The following is a 25,628-nucleotide window of genomic DNA, read 5'->3' on the forward strand; positions in this document are numbered from 1 at the left end:
TATGTTCTGGTACAAAGGGTTTTATTGAAGATATACATCAACAGAATAGTACAAAAAATAGTGGTGGATACATTGTGGACTAACAGGTATAAAACTGCAGGTTTCGGGCAGGTTAATCTAACATCCAAAAACTTGAGCCAGCCCTCAATAGTCTGAGGGCGAGCACAGGTGACTTTTAAAAGAATGTCCGCATCTTGCGAGTTCTGGCAGAGTGACATTATGTTGATCCAGAGTTATATAATGGCTGACACTCAAGGTCATATGTGAAACATATGATGAGATGATGTTATAACACGTAGCATTACAAAATAAAGATAAAAACAAACTAAACTGAATACGTAAAAGAGGGTAACATTCACTAATATGCAAGATAAACTGCTTGATAACAAATATCCAATCCCAGCAGGACCAAGCCTGAGGGCCAGAGCAACAAGAAGAAATAGAGAGTGAGGAGAAAGAGAAGCAGAAAAAATAATAGCGTAAGCATATGATGCAAAAGAAAAGAGAGAAGTTAAGAGGGGGATAGGGAAGGAGGGGGGTCCCTGGGGTGGGGAGAACAGAGGCTCATTAAAGAGAAAGGAGCACTGGATCAAATCGTGTAGAGTGGTTATGAGCCACCCAGGGTTGCCATACCCGGAGGAACTTGTCATGAGTGTCCGATAATACGGCAGTAAGTTTCTCATTTACCATGATGTCATTCACGCAGTTTTTAACAGTTTCAAAGCTAAGGGCCTTGGTTTTCCAGGCCCGTGCTATGGTCAATTTAGTTGCAGTAAAAATATGTGCTGCCAGTTGGCGTTCAGGACGGAGAAGTTCTGTGATCGGTTTCCACAGAAGGAGCTCTTTATAGTGTTGTTGAAAAGGTAGCGAAGCAGCGCATAGATTCTGACCCATAATCTGCATTCCCCAGGGGCAGGTCCACCAAATGTGAGCCATTGTACCCACCTGAGAGCACCCACGGAGTAATGGGTTAAATATGTTCATTGTCAGGTGTTAACATGATATTCCTCCCATAAACCCCATGAGAAATAATAATTTTACCCATATTCCCATCAAAAACAGGTCAAATGTAATTTTTTCCATTAGCAAGTGAACAGTTAAACATTAGCAACTGCTTCTTGCAACATTGTATCAAGCACTGCAGGAAAGAATAACATATTTTGATTTAAAAAATTGTGTCATTACCATATATATGTGTATAAAGTACACTGACATCTAGTGAGGGTTCTCAGTATTGCAGCCAATAATCCAATCATCCCAATAATGGGCTTTATTTATTTTAGCTAAGTAAAAAAAAAAAGCTGTACTGAGCTTTTTCAAGCTCCAGTGTGCAAGAGGCCTTACTGTTTGAGTCTTGTAGACGAGAGTTCCCTTCACTTCCTGCAGAAAAAAGGGGGAACTTTGTGCTTACTGAGTTGTCACCAGGAATGTTCAGACACCAGTCCATACCCACTTGATTTATCCTGCCAGGAATCTGTCAAAGCGGACAGTCAGTCATAGGCTGCAGAGGCATGCCTCTCCCTTCAGCTGTGCCTATACAAACAGCTGTTAGGCATGCTTGAACTGCCTATGATTTGGTGCCTGCTTTGACAGATTCCTGGCAAGAAACCTTAGGTGGGCTTGGATCCATGTCTGAACACTCCTTAGCTCATCCCTAGCTTACCAGAATCGGTGTCTCCAATAAAAAAAAATTTCCTTCTCTTCTGGTGACAGCTCTTTGGCCAAATCACGGTAACACATATAATATGCGCTAATCCATTACAGTGCCATTCAACACTCTAAAACAAGGCTTTCTCTGATTTGATGAGATGAATATGACATCATGATATCCACCTCATCCATTCAGAGAACATCTTGCATTCCTTCAATAATACAAGGCGTTCTCTTAATGGCGGCAGTGCCGAGCGAGTAGGGCAGCCACTCAGCACTGGACTCGGAAGATTGCTGCTATCACCATAGTAGTGGCAGCTACTGTAGTGATTTGCAGCTTCAACAGGGATCAGTCAGGTATGAGGAATGCATCCAAGGTGGACCAATGTCACTCTGTAATAAGAATCATACCTAAAGTTTTAATCTTCATATATTGGCCATAGGACTGAAATGCAGCTGTTAAGCTTTGTCATTTTATTTATTTATTTATTTATTTATTTCAGGTACTTATATAGCGCCATCAATTTACGTAGCGCTTATACATATATATTACATTCACATCAGTCCCTAGACCCTCAAGGAGCTTACAATCTAAGGTCCCTAACTCACATTCATACATGAGACACGATTTCTATATTCCTTGTTGTCTCATGCCCTGTAATGCTTCCTGCCATAGGAATAGGTCTTAAAGAGGAACTGCAGTCTGCTCACATAATTTGTAATAAAAACATTTTTGTCATTCTGCAGCTTCCCTCTAACCACTTTGCATATTATTTTATATATACTGTGATTCTGTACTTGCCAAATATGCTGCAGAAATCTTCCTCCACTAAGTCTGGCATCCATTTTAACTGTGGGCAGCTGAAGCCTCTGCCTTTTCACTTCCTGGATTTACACAGAGGCACACCTCCAGCTCTGCAGCTCTCATTGGCCCTCTTATGACTCACCCCCCTCCCTTCCTGTCAAACTCTCACGAGCATGATGTCATAAGCCTAGGCTAGTGACCAGACAAGAAACAGGAAGTGAGCTGTATAAGGTATTTGCTGGCAGAAAAAAAAATGTTTTACTATCCAAAGTTAAAACAACAAGGGCAGAAGAGTTAATAGATGGAAAGTTGAAAAAATGACTAAAGTTCCACTTTAAAGATTGTTTGGGGGTACGGAGTGCTGTTGTCACTACAGAGAAGTGCTCAGATTAGCACATTTAGATGCCTTGGGTTTTTGTGGTCCTGTTGTGCACAAGACAATGTTGTGAAAAGGTATTAGAAAGCGGTGTCGGATGCCTTTTATTTTAAACCTTTGGTTTGCTTTTAAAGTGGTTGTAAAGGCTGAAGGTGTGTGTGTGTGTGTGTGTGTTTTTTTTTTTTTTTTTTTTAATTTTGTTTTAACTTCATGCATTCTATGCATGAAGGTAAAAACCTTCTGTGTAGCTACCCCGCTAATACTTACCTGAGCCCCATCTCGGTACAGCAATGTGCATGAGGGCAGCGGCTCTCCCAGGTCTCTGCCTCCTCATTGGCTCAGACACAGCAACAGAAGCCCTTGGCTCCTGCTGCTGTCAATCACAGCCAGTGAGGAGGGGGTGGGGCCGAGCTGCACTCTGTGAGTGCACCCATAGCAAGTGACTTGCCGTAGGGGCAGTTGGCAAGGGGGAGGGTCCAGGAGTGTTCCGGCGGGGCACCTGAGAAGAGGAGGATTGGGACTGCTCTGTGCAAAACCACTGCACAGAGCAGGTAAGTATAACATGTTAATTATTAGCTTAAAAAAAAAGTGTGAGGCTTTACTAGAACTTTAAGGCCTCTTTCACACAGACGGTAAGAACAGATTGTTCTCAATTAAGATTGAGACCCACCTTAATCTTATCATACAGCCAGAGTGCGCTGTGCACATGCTGTGGGGCTTTGCGTCATGGCAGCAGGAAATGTAACATGGCTTGTTGAGTTGACCAGCTGCACCATCTGTCAAAGGTGCCCATTCAAGCAACAGGGTCGCACAGCACCTGTGAGCCAAACCCTTGGCCTGTGTTTGTGGTGTATTAGTTCCTTTAAGAATTGCTTTTCAGCAAAGAAAGAAAAAAAACAGGCATACAGGAGGCTGCAGGATCGCCTCCTGAACATTTCAAAGTAGCTGCTTAGCTGTCCTGTAAAATGCGATCCACAGCAGATCACTTTTCAGACATCCCAAGTGTGAATTTAGCCTCAGGGTTGGAGCACTGATGGGTGGGGTTAAAATATTTTTAAGATGTTGTCTTTAGTCTCTAGAGATGTTTTATTAGGCCCCTTTTTCACAGGGAGGCCCCTGTTCCGATCAGCACGGGATCCCATGCTAATCAGGGCAGAGCCTGCTCGGCTCTTTGGGCGGTTGGGTGTAAATGGACAGTTGAGTTCGTTTACACCCAACTATCTCTATTCCATTCTGCCTACATGGAGGAGAATGGGACCTCTTCAGTTTGTTTTTAGAAGATCGAAGGTAGGTGGGTGTAAACAGACACAAGTCCGTTTAAAGCCACCAGTCCATAGGGATGAATAGTCCGTCTGAAAAACTGACAGGGGCGTTATGTGAAAGGGGCCTTAATGTTTATCTTATTCACATCTTTACTTTAAATTTACATTTAAGAGATTAATAAAAAATGAAATCTTTTCAATGTATTGTTTTTTTGTTTTTTTTCCCCCTCCATAAAGCACCTACCATCGTTCCCCACCGCAGATGGTGGTTCGGATACAGAATTAGACACTAGGCAACTGGTCCGAGCACAGAACAAAAAGAAAAAGAAGTCAGGAGGGTTTCAATCAATGGGTATGTTTTTTGTCTGTTGTATTAAAAAAAAAAAAAACTGTTAGGACATAACTAAGTTGAACATTGCTTAAAGCGGAGTTCCACCCGAAAGTGGAACTTCTGCTCATTTATCTCATCATCCACCGCCCCTCCGGTGCCACATTTGGCACCTTTCGGGGGGAGGGGGGCTGGGGGGAGTGGATACCTTTTGACAGGTATCCTGTCCCCACTTCCAGGAGTCCGGGCCGCAGCGAATTACGTCCCAGCTTGGCTCCCTCCTCCTTCCCCCGCCACCAGGCCAGTAGGAGAGCGCAGTGGTCCCTCGTGCATGCACAGTAGCCGTAATGCTACACTGCAGGGTTCCCTTACCCGCAATGGTGGCGGCAGCACCCGACAGCTGATGGAAACATCAGCTGCGGTACTGACATCGCTGGACTCCAGGACAGCTAAGTGTATTATTATTAAGTCAGCAGCTGCAGTATGTGTAGCTGCCGGCCTTTAATTTTGCAGGGGTGAGCAGACCTCCTCTTTAAAGAGGTTCTCCACTTTGTAAAAAAAAAAATAAGTCAACAGCTAAAAAATCCAGTAGCTGCTTACTTTTAAAACAGAACACTTACTTGTCCAGGAAATCAGCGTTGTCCTCACCCGGGCTTGTTCATAACTAGCCTTCAGGTTCCCTCTGCTGGCATCTTAAATGTGGGCAGCTGGCTCTGCTGCTTGCGGCTTCACAGCCGGCATCCCACTGTGTATGCGAGAGCCACGCTGCACTTTGTGAATGGTCCTGCAATCTTCCGAGACTTGAGATGTGGGAGAGGGGAAGAGGAGAACTTCCACTCAGATCACCCAGGCAAAACTAGGTACCCACTCCCTCCCTAAAACAATGATCTGCCGGGGTGGGGGGGGGGATTATAACTCTTTAATGGGGCATCAATGTGGGGTTTTTTTTTTCTTATACATGATACATACATACGAGACAGTGATCACCTTCATACAAGGTGGACAGACTCTTATGCCATTTTAAAGGAGAAGTATGGGTTTTTTTTTTTTTCCCCATAATGCTGCATCTGTTCCCCGGCATCTCCACACTGAGAACCGAGCCATCGAACACCGCCGATGGCTCGGTTCTCACAGATTCCCGAGAGGAGAGCTGCTGCCTGTCAATCAGCAGCTCTGCTCCTCCGCGCTCACTGGAGTGCTGAGCTGTGGAGGGGCGGGGAGCGGCTGTCTCATCGGCTCGCTGAGAGGCTGAGACTGCCATCAGTCCAGGCACCTGGCGGATCCAGACTCCCAGAGTCGGGATGACGCAGTGCCTGGACTGATCTTGGTGACGTCAGTAGAGAGCAGACTTCAGACCGCTCTCTGATGAAAACTGGTCACAGAAGTGCGAAACAAATTGAACTCCTGTGATCCTTAGCAGAAGGCCCAGCCAAGCAAGCCCAGGCTGGACTTCTCCTTAATTGTACCCATTTACATTAGTAAATAATACATCACAGAGAAAATGTGTTTGCCCATTTAACTTGACATAAATGTAAGACATTACTGTTGCTTTCAGTTTTGTAGAAAATATTTGTAATTCTTTACAATTCTTTATTTGTAATTTCCTTTACATTTGCTCACCAGGTCTTAGTTATCCTGTCTTTAAGGGTGTGATGAAGAAAGGTTACAAGGTTCCAACGCCAATTCAAAGAAAGGTGAGGCTATTAGAGCTTGACTTCTTAGAACACATCATGGCATGTTGGTTTCTGTATTGAACTTGTATCGCTGCAGAGATGTAATATCTCTATCTCATCTTCATACTAGGTAGTACCCGTCATTCTGGATGGCAAGGATGTTGTAGCTATGGCACGAACTGGTAGTGGTAAAACTGCTTGTTTCCTCATCCCGATGTTTGAGAAGCTGAAGGCTCACAGTGCACAAACTGGAGTCCGTGGACTTATTTTATCACCTACCAGAGAACTTGCCCTGCAGACTCTGAAGTTCACCAAAGAGGTACAAGACCTGATCACACTGCTTTTTTTATGGTTCTTAATTGCTTGTTCTGACTATTACCTCTTCATTGTTGTGAACATTTTCTTTTTCCATTTTATAATAGTAACATTATTAATGGTTTTCTGTTACAGCTTGGAAAATTTACTGGTTTGAAGACTGCGCTTATTTTGGGTGGGGACAAGTAAGTTTTGCAACATTATATCTTACTGAATGCCAGAAGAGACATTTTAACCTTTTCCTGGCAGTGATGAAGGTCTTGCCTCGCTGGCAACAGCGCAGTGTAAACAGACTCCAGGCGGTGTTATCCACTATGAGTTTGTTTACATATTTCCAGCCAACTGTTGGCTTTATTATATAGTGAATTCTCTTGTAGGTGCTGGGCCCAGATCACTCTCTGGTATCCTACCTGCTCTAATGCCCCCCTCCTCGGTTGTCAGGACATCCATAGCAGGGGAAAACAGAGGACAGTTGGCAAACATTTGTAGGACAAGGTTCACAGAAATTCTGGTTTAATTCAAACCCGTGCTGCCTGGCTCAGGGATGAAGCTTATCAAGCATGATTTGTGCTTGGTTAGTTTCCGAGCAGTGCAGAGTTAACATTAGAGGTCTGAAAGACCCCTGATGTCTCCCTAAAGAGATGTCGTAACCTATACTGCGCTATTACATTGGGGGCTTATCAGCCGATCGGCTCTCCCTGTCAGCATGAACCGAGGAAAGCCTTTTACTGGCACTTCCTGGTTCACGCGATGATCAGCTGTGATTGATCATGTGGTAAGAAGCCTCTGTCAGAGGCTTCATACCATAATCGGAGTAGTGGTGTGTCAGACTGACACACAGCACCTCCGATCGCCGCGCTGCGGGCACGTGCCGGCTCTGTTATCCTGATCACGTCATATGGCGTCCGGTCAGGATAACACAACCACTTTGCCGCCGTCATTTTGCTATATGGCGGGCGGAAGGTGGTTTAATTAGACAAGCGAAGTTAGAAGCTGATTGGCTATCATGCACTGCTGCTCCAGATTTTGCACTCTCCTGTTTTAGTAAATTAACCCCATTGTGTCTGCTTTTAGGCAGGATATTTAGTTTTAAATGTTTAACATTACTGACTGATTCTATTTAACAGATTAATAATGTCCTTGTAAGAATTCATCTCTAGTACACAGTATATCGATGTATCTTTTCCTGTAGGATGGAAGATCAGTTTGCTGCTCTACATGAAAACCCTGATATGTGAGTAATATTTGTTGTTCTTTATGTCTTCTGTTCCTCAAACACCACTGGGGACTAACTGTGCTTGTAAATGATTTTTGAATACCTAAAAACATTTTTTTATTTAGAATCATTGCTACCCCTGGCCGGCTGATGCACGTGTCAGTAGAGATGAATCTGAAGTTACGCAGTGTTGAGTATGTGGTCTTTGATGAAGCAGACAGGTAAGCAGCTGTTTGTGTACTACAGATAACCTGCACTTAATGTCAGTTGCTCACTGCGTTTTTTTTTATTCTTTTGTTTTTTCTTTATTATACTTTTCAAAGACTCTTTGAAATGGGGTTTGCTGAGCAGCTGCAGGAGATCATTGCCCGTCTTCCAGAAACTCGCCAAACCTTGCTTTTCTCAGCCACTCTTCCCAAGATGCTGCTAGAATTTGCCCGCGCAGGTAAGATGGATACATCCACTGCAATAAGACAAAAACATTGATTGTTTATCTAAGGACCCAGGAGATCTGTGAAGTGTAAGCCTACTCTATAGATGGTTGGCTTTTTGAGTATATTGCTTTTCCCATCTGAACTATACACCTAATTTAAAGTGGTTGTAAACCTCAGTCTTGAAATTTTAACTAAGCACATACAGTATAGCTGCAGTGTTTACTTATCTCCCTCCAAAGCTCCAAGTGTTTTTCTCTGGTGCTTCATTCCTATGTTATCAGCATGAGTCACTTCTGAGAAGTTTTCCTGAAACATGGGATACATTTGTGAGGGGGAGGGAGCTCAGCACACAGCTTGTCTATTCAGAACACAGCTCTGTATCCATCCTTTGCTCCTGTTTGCTGTGTGGAGGGGAGGTGTGTGCCTTTCCTACAATCAGCTCTCTGCCCCCTCATCTCTGCTTCTCACAGATGCATAATGATTTTGACTCGATTCTGCTCTTTTGAAGGGGTGTACTGAAGAGAAGAAATAAAACCTATGTAGGAGGATTTTTTTTTTTTTATCTGTGTATCATCTGAAGCCAGTCACTTCGCTGGGTATATGAGAGGGTTTACAACCACTTTAAGGAAGCAATGCAGAGACTAAACATAAGAGGATGGACACCCTATGAAAAAGTGTAGCTCTGAAAATAGCCAGAAATGGCAAGAAGTTAAAAGTCCTTTTTAAAGTTCCCTCCTGTTTGCCTTGGGTAAAAGCTGGTTAGGTACAGGGGGGGAAAAAGTATTTGATCCCCTGCTGATTTTGTACGTTTGGCAACTGACAAATGATCAGTCTATAATTTTAATGGAAGGTTTATTTTAACAGTGAGAGAATAACAACAAAAATATCCAGAAAAATGCATTTCAAAAAAGTTTATAAAATGATTTGTGTTTTAATGAGTGAAAAAAGTATTTGATCCCCTATCAATCAGTAAGATTTGTCTCCCTGGTGTCTTCTATACAGGTAACGAGCTGAGATTAGGAGCACTCTCTTAAAGGGAGTGCTGCTTATCTCAGCTTCTTACCTGTATAAAAGACACCTATCTACAGAAGCAATCAGTCAATCAGATTACAATCTCTCCACCATGGCCAAGACCAAAGAGCTGTCCAAGGATGTCGGGGTCAAGGCTGGAATGGGCTACAAGACCATCGCCAAGCAGCTTGGTGAGAGGGTGACAACAGTTGGTGCGATTATTCGTAAATGGAAGGAACACAAAATAACTGTCAATCTCCCTCACTCTGGGGCTCCATGCAAGGTCTCACTGACATGAGACTGGTGAAGAATCAGCCCAGAACTACACGGGAGAATCTTGTCAATGATCTCAAGGCAGCTGGGACCATAGTCGCCAAGAAAACAATTGGTAACGCACTACGTTGCGAAGGACTGAAATCCTGCAGCGCCCCCAAGGTCTACCTGTTCAAGAAAGCCCATGTACAGGCCCATCTGAAGTTTGCTAATGAACATCTGAATGATTCAGAGGAGAACTGGGTGAAAGTGTTGTGGTCAGATGAGACCAAAATCGAGGTCTTTGGCATCAACTCAACTCGCTGTGTTTGGAGGAGGAGGAATGCTGTCTATGACTCCAAGAACACCATAGCCGCTGTCAAACATGGAGGTGGAAACATGCTTTGGGGGTGTTTTTCTGCTAAGGGGACAGGACAACTTCACCTCATCAAAGGCACGATGGACGGGCCATGTACCATCAAATCTTGGGCGAGAACCTCCTTCCCTCAGCCAGGGCATTGAAAATGGGTAGTAAATGGGTATTCCAGCATGACAATGACCCAAAACACATGGCCAAAGGAGTGGCTTAAGAAGAAGCACATTAAGGTCCTGGAGCTCTCCAGACCTTATTCCCATAGAAAATATGTAGAGGGAGCTGAAGGTTCAAGTTACCAAACCTCAGCCTCGAAACCTTAATTACCTGGAGAGGATCTGCAAAAGAGGAGTGGGACAAAATCCCTCCTGAAATGTGTGCAAACCTGGTGGTCGACTACAAGAAAAGTCTGACCTCTGTGATTGCCAACAAGGGTTTTGCCACCAAGTACTAAGTCATGTTTTGCGAAGGGGTCAAATACTTATTTCACTCATTAAAATGCAAATTAATTTATGACTTTTTTTAAATGCAGTTTTCTGGATTTTTTTGTTATTTTGTCTCCCACTATTAAAAAACCTACCATTAAAATTATAGAACTGATAATTTCTTTGTCAGTGGGCAAACGTACAAAATCAGCAGGGGATCAAATACTTTTTTCTTTCACTGTTTCCTATGTCAGGAGGTGTATAGCTAATGAGGGAAAGCAGCATTGGTAATGTCCAACATCTCACAGCCAGGACATAAACCTTTATAGGTCTATTCTTTCCAGATAAAAGGATTTTACTGTCGCCATGATAAATATTACAAAAGTGGTTGAAAGTGGTGTGATAAATGTGTTTTTGGTTTTTTTTTGTTTTTTTCCTGACTGTAGGTCTTACCGAACCTGTACTAATCCGTCTAGATGTTGACACAAAGCTAAGTGATCAGTTAAAGGTAAAATGATGGAATAAAGTATAGGTAGTCTAGGTCATTTCTGCTAGAACTGCTACTGATACTTTTTTTTTTCTCTTTTTTTCCTCATCGAAGTTGGCATTTTTTCATGTGAGGGCTGAAGATAAACCTGCTGTGCTTCTACATCTTTTGCGCTGCATTGTGAAACCTCAGGAACAAACAGTTATTTTTGTGGCCACCAAACACCATGCTGAGTATCTGAAAGAGGTCAGAGCTAAAGCATATGCATGTATATCCAAACGTATGGCATACAGATGTGCAGTGATATATCATAAAAATGAATGGAGACTATATTAACCTCAGGCTTGCATTAAAGAATGACTGTACTTTCCCTTATATTATACATTTGTACTTGATGGGCATTCACATTAGTAGTTCCACACTATAGCTAGCAATATGCAAGTTCTTTTAATTAATTTATCACACTCCCCCCCCCCCCCCCCCCTTTTTTTTTTTTTTTTTTTTTTTTTTTTTAAGCAGCCAACATAAACCTTTGCATTGTGCTTAGAACGTCTGTTCTGTATGCAGTCATGGAATGGTTGGGAGTCAGTCTGCATGTTGCATATGTTTAGTATGGATATAAATGACATCTAATATAACGTGTTCTGCAAGTAGACATTGTTTACTTTATTAGGGTCCGGTTAAACACATGGAATAGCATGATGTACTTGCTGCAAGTGTCTAGAATTACTTATTTAGATCTAGTGCATACAGGAACTGCAATGATGAATGCAAACACAGGTTGGACCAGTAATAAACTCAAATGGGTACTCCTACTAAAAAATAATAATAAAACCATTAAGTTGTATTAAACCCAAAAGCAAACATTTTATTATATTGCAGCTTACCAGTTCTTAGAGGCGATGGCTGCATTTGTTTTCTTTTTTAGGCTTTCTTTCTTTTGTTGGTGATCTGGCCAGTAAGTCTGTGGTTTCCAACAGAACAATCTCTTCTGCATATGTATCAGTTAAGAGTGTTGAGAGAGACCATTTACCACAATGATCAGCTTTTATTTATTCATGTAAAACCTTAATTCCGAGAAGTAAAAAAAAAAAACAGAAGCTGTTGCTGTAATTGCTTGTGTAACTCCAGTGTGGCCTGGAATTTGGCTTCAGTTTTAGTGTATCTAAATCTGCTAGTACATCTAACACTCCTCCCCCCCGCCTAGAACTAATGCACCACATCTAATAATTGGTAAGCTCTGCAATATATTAGATTTTTGGTTTTCAGTTTAATATCGCTTTACTCTATAAATGGTAGCTTGTAAACAGATTACACCAAGTAAGGTAAATTACCTACTAATATAATGATCCGTTAATATAATGTGTGTGAATGTGTGTATGTGTGTGTGTATATATATATATATATATATATATATATATATATATATATATATATATATATGTGTATATATATGTGTATATGTGTGTGTGTGTGTGTGTGTGTATGTATATATATATATATATATATATATATATCATTTAAATGTGTGTGTATTAACCACTTCAATACCGGGCACTTTCCTCCCTTCCTGCCCAAGCAAATTTTCAGCTTTCGGCGCTGTTATGCCACGCTGTACCCAAACAAAATTTTTTTATCATTCTCTTCCCACAAATCGCTTTCTTTTGGTGGTATTTGATCACCTTTGCGGCTTTTATTTTTTGCTACACAAATAAAAAAAGACAAGATAAGAAAATTTTGAAGAAAAAAAGTTTTTCTTTGTTTCTGTTATAAAATTTTGTAAATAAGTACGTTTTCTCCTTCACTGCCGGGCACTGATGAGGCTGCACTCTTGGGCACTGATGAGGCACCACTGCCGGGCACTTGTAGGCGGCACAGATGGGTATGTGGCACAGATGGGTACGCGGCACAGATGGGTAATTATTGGTGGCACTGATAGGCGGCACGGATTGGAATCACTGATTAGGAGGCACTGGCAGGTATTGCTGGTGGGCACTGATTGTCATCATGTGTTGGCACACATTGCCACCCGGGATGCCATACCTGGTGGTCTTCAGTGGGTGGCCATCCCTGGTGATCCTGGGTGGGCATCCGAGGGGGAGCTGCGCTGATAATCTGTCGGACGCGAGTGAGGAAATGCCGATAAACGGCTCTTCCTGTTTACATCATTATCAGCCATTATTGGACACAGCTGATCACGTGGTAAAGAGTCTCCGTCAGAGACTCTCTACCTAGATTGGATTTGCGGTGTGTCAGACTGACACGCCGCTACAACGATCGCCGCGATGCGCACCATTGCATACTTTGTCATTTCACATACGTTTGTATGTAATGCGTAGCGCTGCACTTTTGTTTTAACATAATATATTTATTTGTGTGTGTGTGTAAAAAAAAAAAAAAAAAAAAAAAAAATTTCTCCAAGTCATGCTTGACAGTAGCTCAACACTGCTGTTTATACGTATCCAGCTTTATACCTTTTTAAAAGTTTAAATATTGTATTATTATAAATGGCTCTAATAGATATAGCTGACAGGTTCTCTTTAATCTTTGAGGAACTGTTTTAATTTGATATGTGTTCTTCTTCTTTTTTTTTTTCTCTCATTGAGAATCTTTTTGACACTGCTTGTTATATGTAAAGTGTCTCTTTTTTTTTTCCACATAGATGCTAGACATGCAAGGTGTCCCATGTTCCCATATATACAGTGCTCTTGATCAGACTGCTAGAAAGATAAACCTGGGTTTGTTTCTACATGGAAAAGTACGTGCTTTATTGGTCACAGATGTAGCAGCTCGTGGTATAGATATACCTATGCTTGACAATGTCATCAATTATAACTTCCCTCCGAAAGCCAAACTTTTTCTGCATCGCGTAGGTAAGGATGCAATTAGATCTGCTGAATGAATGCTTTAGGAGATAATGTCTTGTTATCGTTTTTGTGGTAATTTCATGTATTTCTTTCTTCTTTAAACAGGTCGTGTGGCTAGAGCAGGTCGGAGTGGCACAGCTTATTCTCTGGTTGCTCATGATGAAACGCCTTATGTGTATGATCTCCACCTCTTCCTAGGTAGACCCCTGAAACTGGCAGGGGGCCCACAGGCTGATTCAGGTAGAGTGTAAATTCCTTGTTGTGGTAGTCCTTGAAAGCCTAAAAAAGTTGTAGGTCCCTTCATGTAGTTTTTCTCTCTACAGATCAAGAAGCAGATGGTGTTCTGGGACGAGTCCCACAAAGTTTGATAGATGATGAAGATGCTTTGCTTATCACAGATCACGAGAGGTCTTTAGAGCTTCAGAACCTGCATCACACCTCTGAGAATGCTTACAAACAATACAGCAAATCCAGACCAGCCCCAGCTCCAGAGTCTGTAAAACGTGTCAAAGAGGCCAATTACAATCAGTTGGGAGTACACCCCTTGTTCTGTGAGTGACCTTCATGTTTTCTCATATTTGTTTGCCTGTCAGCCATGCACTCTGTGCCATTGTATGTCTCATTTCTTTCTTTTTTATTGAAAAACATATGGGGAAACATAGTACAAATGCTTTCTATAGTTAACAGGAGACTTATGCTAATGTAACTTGTTTTAGGTATACACATAAAGAGATGATACGCAATGAAATAATTTGCTATTGAACATTAGATGTAGGTATATAGACAAATCTAAAAGAAAAATTATGGGGATTCTGTAAAGGGGCCTAGTAAAGAAGGTTAGATAAACTACTCTTAGAAGGATTGCTTTTGTTTGATATTCAGCTTTTGTGTATGTGCATGCGTCCAGCGCATGTAATATTGATTTTGCATTTGAGATTAATATATGGGGGGGGGTACAAAAGGAAGCATGCGGGGTGGAAGGGATATAATATTTTTGTTGTTAAAAAGCGAGGGTGAATAGCTGATGACGTATTTGTATTAGTTTGTTATTGTGGGTAGTTATGTGTATGGATGTATTTCAAATCGTGTTTGTGTATAGTATACTTCACTGTGTTCAGTTATATGATTTAGAACCACTCAAGTGCAGTTGCTTACTTGAATAACCAGAATGTAGAGTACGAGTGTGAGCATAATGTGAGGTAAAGTATAATTTGAAAGTCAAGTCGAGCTATGGAGGGGTAGGGCCCATGGTTAGTGTATATTCACTAGAAGACTAGAAGTGTTTCCAACAAGCCCATATACAGTTGTATGCAAAAGTTTAGGAACCCCTGACAATTTCAATGATTGTCATTTATAAATATGTTGGTGTTTGGATCAGCAATTTCATTTTGATATCGAATATTTCAGTAGTGAAATGAGGTTTATTGGATTAACAGAAAATGTGCAATGTGCATCAAAACTAAATTAGACAGGTGCATAAATTTGGGCACCCCAACAGAAAAATCACATCAATATTTAGTAGAGCCTCCTTTAGCAGAAATAGCCTCTAGACCAGTGGTCTCAAACTGGCGGCCCTCCAGCTGTTTTCGAAACTACAAGTCCCTTCATGCCTCTGCCTGTGGGAGTCATGCTTGTAACTTGTCAGCCTTGCAATGCCTCATGGGACTTGTAGTTTTGCAACAGCTGGAGGGCCGCCAGTTTGAGACCCCTGCTCTAGACGCTTCTTATAGCCTGTAATGAGGGTCTGGATGAATGTATTTTGGACCATTCCTCCTTACAAAACATCTCCAGTTCAGGTTTGATGGTTGCCGAGCATGGACAGCACGCTTCAAATCACCCCACAGATGTTCAATGATATTCAGGTCTGGGGACTAGGATGGCCATTCCAGAACATTGTACTTGTTCCTCTGCATAAATGCCTGAGTAGATTTTGAGCAGTGTTTTGGGTCGTTGTCTTGTTGAAATATCCAGCCCCGGCGTAACTTCAACTTTGTGACTGATTCCTCAACATTATTCTCAAGAATCTGCTAATATTGAGTGGAAACCGTGCGACCCTAAGATTCCCAGTACCTGCACTGGCCACACAGCCCCACAGCATGATGGAACCTCCACCAAATTTTACTTTGGGTAGCAAGTGTTTTTCTTGGAATGCTGTGTTCTTTTGCCGCCATGCATAACGCGCCTTGTTATGACTAAATAACTCAATCTTTGTTTCATCAGTCCACAGCACCTTATTCCAAAATGAAGCTGGCTTGTCCAAATGTGCATTTGCATACCTCAAGCGACTCAGTTTGTGGTGTGTGTGCAGAAAAGGCTTCTTTCGCATCGCTCTCCCGTACAGCTTCTCCCTGTGCAAAGTGCGTTGAATTGTTGAAGGATGCACCGTGACACCATCTGCAGCAAGTTGATGTTGTAGGTCTTTATAGGTGGTCCGTGGGCTGTTTTTGACCATTCTCACCATCTTTCGCCTTTGCCTCTCCAATATTTTATGTGGCCTGCCACTTCTGGCCTTAACAAGAACTGTGCCTGTGGTCTTCCATTTCCTCACTATGTTCCTCACAGTGGACACTGACAGCTTATATCTCTGCGATAACTTTTTGTAGCCTTCCCCTAAACCATAATGTAGAACAATCCTTGTTTTCAGGTAATTTGAGAGTTGTTTTGAGGCCCCCCATGTTGCCACTCTTCAGAGGAGAGTCAAAGAGAACAACTTGCGATTGGCCACCTTAACTACCTTTTCTCATGATTGGATGCACCTGTCTATGAAGTTCGAGGCTTAATGAGCTCACCAAACCAATTGTTTATTCCAAGTAATCAGTGCTAAGTTGTTACTGGTATTCAAATCAACAAAATGACAAGGGTGCCCAAATTTATGCACCTGTCTAATTTCGTTTTGATGCATATTGCGCATTTTCTGTTAATCCAATATACCTCATTTCACTACTGAAATATTACTGTGTCCTTCAGTTATTTGATAGATCAAAATGAAATTGCTGATCCAAACACCCAAATATTTATAAATGACAATCATGGAAATTGTCAGGGGTTCCTAAACTTTTGCAAATGTAGATGTAAATTTATGCAGGGAGACTTGTGAAATTGAGATGAGTTCTTCCATCTCAGTTATTCTATTTATGTGTTTGTACTATTCGGATAAAGAGGGAGTTTTGGTGGTGCCCCACAGTTTAGGGATGCATAATTTGGCTGCATTAACTAGCATCATGGCTAAAGTTTTGTGATATGGTATGTCTTTTATGGCATGATGGAGTATGAGCTGGGCAGGTGTGAACTCTAGGGAACATGTGGTTATTATTTGTGTTTGTTTATGGACCTTCTTTCAGAAGGGCTGAACGAGTGAGCAGTCCCACCAGATGTGCAAGAGATCACCAGTTTGTTGGCATCTCCAGCACTGGTCTGAGATAGAAGTGTCGATTTTGTGTAAAGTGGCAGGGGTGCGGTACCAACATAATTTTATAATTATTCTCTTGGATAGACACGTTGATTGAACCTTTCGTGCGCATTACGATATTTTTTTTTTTTTCAGTTGGTATTGGTTAGGTTTATTATAAGGTCATGGGCCCAAGCTTTCCCATCATCCAAGCAAGTGTTTTCCAGAACGTGTCTTGTATAGTCAAAATGAGATGTCGTTGGGGGTTTTGATTAACACAGAGTTTTTCAAGAGGCGGTTTTTTGAGTGCTGAACAGAGTTTAAGTAAGGTTTGATTTGCAAATAGCCCAAGGTGTTTAATTGTGAATTGGCCCAAAATGTGTTTGTTTTCAAGTGAGTGTATATCACCATTCTGTAGAAGATGGTGGATATGAATGCATATGTCTCTCATTTCTTTCTTGCGTGTCCATCTGTAAATTCTATTCTTATCTAATTCTTCTTTGCCTTATATTTTGTTCTTTTTCAGGGTCTCGTCTTGGTGCGGAAGAAATTCAGAGACTGAAGTTTGTGGACAGCATTAAATCTTATAAATCAAAAGCGGTAGGCTACGTTACACTTGAACAGTTTTGCCTTTGCCTGAGTTTTAAATGGGACCTGTCAAGAGATAAATTTAAAAGCTGTTTTTGATGACTTGCTGACTGTCTTTATTTATTGTTCTGTGAATCACTGACCTAGAATGAGTGTGTACGTATCAGATCATGTACATATCCACTTCCCCCCCCAGCTGATATGTACACACATCAGTGAATTGCCATATAGAGAACAAAAGATCATGGTGGAAGACCCAGTGTCCACACTTTCAAAAAACGAACTAGTAACAGCTGCCATATTTATCGCCTAACATGCCCTATTTTGTAGCTTTTTTTTTTTTTTTTTCTTGGTGTTGTTTCTCAATCCTGTGTTTAGCTATCTTTTTAAGTTTTTTTTTTTTTTTTTTTTTCATGTTCATTAAAGGGATGAAAAAATATGCTGTACCATAAAAATACTGTGTAAACGAGTAAGACTTCCATATTTACATGGTGATTTACAAGTGATCTGCACGCCTTAAATGGTTTACCACTTTCTCAGAAATGCAGAAGACACATCTAAGGCAGGCCATACATGGTGCAAATTGGTTGCAGGAAAGAAATTCACACGATTCCCCCATCAACACAGACAGTGCTGACAGGGGAATCACCTCCTGCCATGCAATTGTCTGCTCCCCGGTAAGGGGGGGCGCTTCCAGTAGAAGACAGTTAATATAATCACAAGAGAATCCGGCAGACTGGTTGTACTTAAGTTGATCGATCAAAGTATATCACAAAGATTGCACCGCTCCAGGTGGAGTATGAAATCTCTCCTGCCGTAACAATTGCGAGTGCCAACCTTGGTCTGCAGCCAGAGCATGAATTAAGAATCAAATGAAATAAAAGTGGCGGCACTACCAGCATAAAAATTGTAGTTTATTGGAAATCCTTTAAAAACGAGGACACAACTCGTGTACACACAACTCCTGTGGCTTCAGCAAACATGTTTCACACACACCCATGCTTAGTCATTGCTCTCATAACAATGATTAAGCACGCGTGTGTGAAACGTGTTTGCTGAAGCCAAAGGAGATGTGTGTGCAAGATGTGTCTTCGTTTTTAAAGGATTTCCAATAAACTACCATTTTTATGCCGGTGTTGCTGCCAAGTTTCCTTCATTTGATTGTTCAAGTTGATCGATCAACTTGGTACATTCAGCTTGCCCATTTACGGTTTGCCAGCCTTAGTTGTGTGCTCGTTGGGATCAGCAGAGGCAGAGCCTGCACCTCCCTTTGCAGGCTGGTTGAACACTGGGAGCCACTTGGACTTTTTGTCTTTCTATGGCAGTGGAAGTCTGGCCTCAAATCTTTTGAAACGAGTTACATTGCCACAGTAATGAGGGATTACATTCTCTAATCATGTTTTATATCATCTTTTGAAATTACTGTATTTTCCACATAATTTTGTCCCTAGACAATCTTTGAGATAAATGCCACTAATAAGACACCTGCCAGTGAAGTAATGCGGGCCAAGAGAAATCAAGATTACAAGGTCATCTCTAAATTCCAGCGTTTGCAAGAAGAGAAAGCAAGTAGTACAGCACAGTCCCAAGCCAGTGTTAAACCTGATCTGCCAGCCAGCCAAGACAGTGCTGAAGAAAATATGGAGGTAACTGATGTAGCTACAGTATCTTGCATGGATCCCCACCTTTAAATATCTGCCCTGATGGTTTATGTCAATTTACCAGGGATTCTTCTCACAAGTACTTGGAAAGAGGAAGCGGCCAGATAAAACAGACACTGAAAGCGTCAGAAAGAGAGAGAAAGCTGGACCTAGTCAGGATACAGAGTATTACATCCCATACAGACCGAAGGACTTTGAGAGTGAAAAAGGGTAGGAAGCATGACTGCATGCACACTAAAGTTAGACATAAACAAAGTGAACTTTCATTGCCAAATATTGAATCAAAACATTCCCAGCATTTTTTGTGTCCTTAAAGTGCAAGTTCACCTTTACAGAAAATCTCTCCAGTGACCTTGCAATGTATTCCCCAATCCCGTTGTCCTGCAACCCCCTGCTGTCAGGCACTAGGAAGCCGCTTCACTAGTCCGGGGTTTTGAATTCCTCCTGTGTTTCTCTCCTCTCCTTGCAGCGGTGACAGGATGGGCTAGATGGATTCTGATTGGTCAGCGCCATCCATGTGACCATTTGTGTGCTGACCGTTTAGAAAGTCTCTTGTCCGTACGTGCTGAGAGGTACAAATAGGAGATTAAGCCGCAGAGATTTTTCTTATTCCCAGACCAGTGAAGCGGCGCCCCAGTGCCTGACAGCGGGGGATCGTCGTGGGACTGGGGGGGGGGGGGGAGTGTTTCCCCATTGTAAGGTCACCTTACAGATTTTTTTATAAAGGTAAACTTACACTTTCTTCATATGTGTTACCTCCAAAGAGAGACTGAGGGGGATTTTCTAAAACTTATTTGTATCATGAAACGGGCTTCTCGACTAACACTCAATACAGGTGCGCATAGAGATAAATGTGTGTTTAAGGCTGGGTTCACAGATGTTGCGGCTCACAGCAGGAGGTCCGGTGCGTCCCTGTTCACCGATTCAAGTGCGAATCAAGTCCGAACTTTTGCCTGAATTCGCACCTGAATTAGAACCAAAGACACATAGGACCTTTTCCAAATGTGGACCACGGCCACCCTGGAGGTATGTAAACCGGCTCCATTGCGGGGAAACCCACATCCTATTCGCATAAGTGTGTACCCAGCCTTAAAAATGATTGTTATTGCATACAGGTGTTTGACTTCTGATTGCACTGGTTATAGCCTCCAGGCTTGAGGCTGGGTTCACACTAGAACACGCAGCGGCTCACAGCAGGAGTCCAGTGCGCCTCCATCCACCGTTTCAGGTCCGATTTCAGCCCAAATTCAGACCTGAAACGGACCAAAAGACGCACAAGGCTACTGTGCAAGTCACACCGGAGCCGCTGCGGAGATGTGTGAACCTGCTCCATAGAGAGCCAGTCATAATGTCCTGCTATGCGATTTTGATGCGGATAAACCCGCATCCAATTTACATGAGTGTGAACCTAGCCTAAATGTTTGCCACCTCTTCTTTGAGTGTGAGCAGTTTTAATTTACCACTAGGTCTGAGCTCCTGGTTCACCGATTAAGTTGCGAATCGGGTCCGAATTTTTGCCTGAATTCGCACAGAATTACTTCTGTTCCAGCTAAGACTTTTAGTTATGTTCAGGTCTAGAGGTTGAGGGGGCCCTCTTATTCAATACCAGTGTTTTTGATGTGGTTCAGCCTCTAGGGTGCTGAATAGATGTTCTGTGTGAATAGGGGCATAAACAATTGGTTATTGGGCTTTTTTTTCTCTCCAGGTTAAATGTTTTTACATAGTTACATAGTTACATAGTAGGTGAGGTTGAAAAAAGACACAAGTCCATCAAGTCCAACCTATGTGTGTGATTATGTGTCAGTATTACATTACGTATCCCTGTATATTGCGGTCATTCAGGTAATTATCTAATAGTTTCTTGAAGCTATCAATGCTCCCTGCTGAGACCACCGCCTGTGGAAGGGAATTCCACATCCTTGCCGCTCTTACAGTAAAGAACCCTCTACGTAGTTTAAGGTTAAACCTCTTTTCTTCTAATTGTAATGAGTGGCCACGAGTCTTATTAAACTCTCTTCTGCGAAAAAGTTTTATCCCTATTGTGGGGTCACCAGTACAGTATTTGTAAATTGAAATCATATCCCCTCTCAAGCGTCTCTTCTCCAGAGAGAATAAGTTCAGTGCTCGCAACCTTTCCTCATAACTAAGATCCTCCAGACCCTTTATTAGCTTTGTTGCCCTTCTTTGTACTCGCTCCATTTCCAGTACGTCCCTCCTGAGGACTGGTGCCCAGAACTGGACAGCATACTCCAGGTGCGGGCGGACCAGAGTCTTGTAGAGCGGGAGAATTATCGTTTTATCTCTGCAGTTGATCCCCCTTTTAATGCATGCCAATATTCTGTTGCTTTATTAGCAGCAGCTTGGCATTGCATGCCATTGCTGAGCCTATCATCCACTAGGACCCCCAGGTCCTTTTCCATCCTAGATTCCCCCAGAGGTTCCCCCCCCCCAGTGTATAGATTGCATTCATATTTTTGCCACCCAAATGCATTATTTTACATTTTTCTACATTGAACCTCATTTGCCATGTAGTCGCCCACCCCATTAATTTGTTCAGGTCTTTTTGCAAGATTTCCACATCCTGCGGAGAAGTTATTGCCCTGCTTAGCTTAGTATCGTCTGCAAATACAGAGATTGAACTGTTTATCCCATCCTCCAGGTCGTTTATGAACAAATTAAATAGGATTGGTCCCAGCACAGAACCCTGGGGAACCCCACTACCCACCCCTGACCATTCTGAGTACTCCCCATTTATCACCACCCTCTGAACACGCCCTTGTAGCCAGTTTTCAATCCATGTACTCACCCTATGGTCCATGCCAACGCACCTTATTTTGTACAGTAAACGTTTATGGGGAACTGTGTCAAATGCTTTTGCAAAATCCAGATACACCATGTCTACGGCCTTCCTTTATCTAGATGGCAACTCACCTCCTCATAGAAGGTTAATAGATTGGTTTGGCAAGAACGATTCTTCATGAATCCATGCTGATTACTGCTAATGATATCATTCTTATTACTAAAATCTTGTATATAGTCCCTTATCCCCTCCAAAAGTTTACATACTATTGATGTTAGGCTAACTGGTCTGAAATTCCCAGGGATGTTTTTTGGGCCCTTTTTAAATATTGGTGCTACATTGGCTTTTCTCCAATCAGCTGGTACCATTCCAGTCAATAGACTGTCTGTAAAAATTAGGAACAACGGTCTGGCAATCACCTGACTGAGTTCCCTAAGTACCCTCGGATGCAAGCCATCTGGTCCCGGTGATTTATTAATGTTAAGTTTATATTCATAAAAATTGAGGAAATCTGAAAATACCACCTTATGGCCAGGAGATGGAGCTGTTGATTAAAGGAAATAAGTATTTATTTCCTGTGATCATCTTTAGATGGCTATAAAGTGGTATTTTCCTGATTGACTTTATTCTTATGAATAAAAAACTTTTGACCTGGAGAGGAAATTATTTGGTACCATTCCTTTTTTGTCCGCATCCACACAGAACGGATGTGCATGCAATTTCACATGATAAATCACTCTGCAAATTTTTATAGATACATCCCTATGTATTCATTTGCATATGTGATTTCTCACGTATCCTTTCATGTGCTGTCTTGGAAGACAACTGGGGGAAAAAACGTTCATTGCCCGATAACTCAATTTCTAGGAATCTTTTGGGACAGCAGGGAACTTCCTCTCATTATTTCAGTGACTAGGAGTATGTTCTATTGTTTTTTGCCTTTTTTTTTTTTTTTTGTACTAAGGTAGTGAGTCTGAGTCTTAACAAGTCTCCCTAGGAAGGCCTAGCTTGTTCTACTGATTTCAAATTAGGCTTGATTTAGAGCGATTATAGACCCTGCTATCTGCATGAGTCATTTCTGACAAGTATTCCTGACACCAAGAGAAAAACATGACAGGGGAGGGAACTCCAGCTGATTGACAGCCTCAGCTCTGTTCCTGTGTGGAGAGGGGTTGTGGCCCTTCTCTCCAATCAGCTCTCAGAGCTCTCCTCACTGAGGTCTGCAGAGTATAACTTCAGCTCTTCGCCCCCTGTTTTCTGATAGCTCAGACAAGCTTTATAAATCCTGGACTTTGAAGGGATGTATAGAAGAGGAGTCTGCAGATAAACAGGTACAAATTAGGCGGATTTGTCTCATCTCGGTGTATCGTCTGAGGAAAGTCACTAAACTGGGTATACGTAAGGGTTTAAAACTACTTTAAGAAAACAGTTTTCAATGGCCTGAATTCTTAGTTAAGTTGTACACATTAATGTTGTTGTGGTTAAAGTAAAGCTGCTTACACCCTTTCCACAGGTCTGTGACATATTTACTACTTTTAGTTTTTTATGTTTGTGTTTTTTTTTTTTGTTTAGGGTTACCTGGTATGCATCAACTTAAACTATTGTATTTTTATTCTTTGTTTTAATATAGACTGTGTGTTGGAGGCAGCAGCTTTGAGCAGGCAGCAGCAGGGGCAGTGCTGGATCTGCTTGGGGACCAGACTGAGGATCTCAACAAAAATAAGACTATCCTGAAGTGGTGAGTTGATGAGTTGACATTCCTTGTATTACTAAACAGAATAAATTAAAGTTACGAGTAATCTTTCACAATAAATGTGGGGACTCCCATTAACTTTAATAATAATAATACTAACTAATTTTTTTTGGGGGGGGGGGGGCTGGGGTTTATTTATTTTTATTTGTATTTTTAACAATTTCCAGTGTATTTCGAGCACCACTTGGAGTCCTGAGTAATAATAATAAAACCTAGAAGTAAGTCACTTGGTAGCTGTGTTTACATATACTCGCTCTGTCTTTCCATTTAGGGATCGTAAGAAAAAGAAGTTTGTGGGAGCCGGAGGACATGAGGATAAAAAGAAAGTAAGGACAGAGAGTGGAAGACTTATCAGCAGCTCTTATAAGACAAACAAGTATCCTTTTGTGGCTTATTTGTTAGGTTGTTAATAAATTATAGTTATCTTAGTGTATTAAAGGCCTATTTACACCATGCTAAACGGCTAATGAAGTCAACTGAACATATATGCAGCACACATATATAAAATATGATTTCCAATGTTAATGCAAATGACAAATTTCAATGTATGCATGTATGTAAAGCAGCCACTGAATGAATCAAAACAGATGTAAACAAAGTAAAGAATTTTAGTTCAAACAAAGTTTTGTGAGGATTCCAATACTTAAGCAGCGCTCCTGTCAATTAGTTACAATATGATCGGCATTCATATGTGCATTATATGAGAAACATGAAGTATGACATTAGGTGATGAAAAAGTTCTATTATTGGGTGAAGATTCTAGTTGATATTCAGAATAATCAAGATGTCATCCAATTGGCAAGGTTAACTTGAACAGCACATCACTGAAAAAAGGGAAATGTCCTGAGTTGTCAGATGCAATAAGGAAACGGACTGATTTGGGAGGCAGCAGAAAGGAAAATCATCAGTCAGTGATCACCAATAACAGATCTTCACCCGGGATCTGATCGATGATTGGCTACAATGTGGCAGATCTCTCCTCTCCCTGCATGATGAGACTAAGATTCTTTACTTTATGTTTACATCTGTTAATAAATTATGTTTCTGGTTTGATGAATCTCCTCTACTCAGTAGATTTCTATGCATTTTTTAAAACCTTACCTCTGGTTTCCCCCCATTTCTCCTGATAGTTTGGCTGGTCCGTCGACTCATCCTTCCTCTCTGTAGAGGAATTTTCTGCCAATGTCTGAGTTCATGAGCAGAATTTCTTGGCTTTATTGAGGCACTGGACAACAGGGCTCATGGCGTGTCCCCTCCTGCATCTCTCTTTGACTTTGCCCTTGAGCCAGACACAGCGCAAGAGAAGAAGTCAACTGATGAGAGCATCCCACCTTTTGAGGCATCAGTTTAGGATGATGCACCTGCTACAGACATTTCCCTTAAGTTCGAGGATTCTATCGCTACACCTATTAAAGCTGTATGCTCTTGTTTTGTATGGGAGTCTGCTTCCCCAAAGATTTTAAGTATGGGGACTCTAAAATATTCTACACCATCTAAGACCTTCCCAGTCCACACGCTGGTTGAGCCTCTCCTGCATGGAGGCTGGCCTCACCTGGAGATTTTTTTTTCTCTTCTTCCAAAATGTAGTACAGTATATATTAATTTTCTATTGAATAAGGTTTCCTTTTGGAATTGAGCATTTCCTGTGGTAGATTTGAATACAATCCTCAAGGCCTCTATGGAGGATAATCCTCTTTTAATGATCCGGTAGATAAAAGATTAGAGGCCCTCCTTAAAGTAGTATTAAACGCTTAAGCACTTTAGCTTAACACATGGAGTACAATAAAATTCTCCAGTAAACTATTTACAACTATCTTCTGGTACAAGAATTTTTATTGACAATAGTATAGAAGGAAAATCAGCAAAACTCCCGTGCAGGGGAGACACAAGGAAAGGCACATAGTCATACAGAAGTGTTATTATATGTAATACAACAATTTCAAATAACTATTAAACAACTAAAC

At 41.6% G+C, this 25,628-nt stretch overlaps 1 protein-coding gene across 1 annotated transcript in view; it reads left to right on the forward strand.

Moving 5' to 3' along the window:
- The window catches only part of DDX54 (DEAD-box helicase 54), a 32,560-nt gene that overhangs the window by 2,111 nt on the left and 4,821 nt on the right, over positions 1-25,628 (forward strand). The window contains exons 2-18 of the mRNA XM_073630406.1: positions 4,331-4,445; positions 6,045-6,115; positions 6,225-6,413; positions 6,545-6,594; positions 7,602-7,643; positions 7,751-7,846; positions 7,949-8,070; positions 10,567-10,628; positions 10,722-10,853; positions 13,270-13,480; positions 13,580-13,714; positions 13,798-14,025; positions 17,389-17,462; positions 18,902-19,096; positions 19,176-19,321; positions 23,542-23,649; positions 23,936-24,040. Of these exons, the coding sequence (XP_073486507.1) occupies positions 4,331-4,445; positions 6,045-6,115; positions 6,225-6,413; positions 6,545-6,594; positions 7,602-7,643; positions 7,751-7,846; positions 7,949-8,070; positions 10,567-10,628; positions 10,722-10,853; positions 13,270-13,480; positions 13,580-13,714; positions 13,798-14,025; positions 17,389-17,462; positions 18,902-19,096; positions 19,176-19,321; positions 23,542-23,649; positions 23,936-24,040 (2,081 nt within the window). The remainder of the gene's footprint in view (positions 1-4,330; positions 4,446-6,044; positions 6,116-6,224; positions 6,414-6,544; positions 6,595-7,601; positions 7,644-7,750; positions 7,847-7,948; positions 8,071-10,566; positions 10,629-10,721; positions 10,854-13,269; positions 13,481-13,579; positions 13,715-13,797; positions 14,026-17,388; positions 17,463-18,901; positions 19,097-19,175; positions 19,322-23,541; positions 23,650-23,935; positions 24,041-25,628) is intronic.

This window comes from Aquarana catesbeiana, linkage group LG01 (assembly GCF_042186555.1).
Source record: "Aquarana catesbeiana isolate 2022-GZ linkage group LG01, ASM4218655v1, whole genome shotgun sequence".
In the NCBI taxonomy this organism is placed as follows: domain Eukaryota; kingdom Metazoa; phylum Chordata; class Amphibia; order Anura; family Ranidae; genus Aquarana; species Aquarana catesbeiana.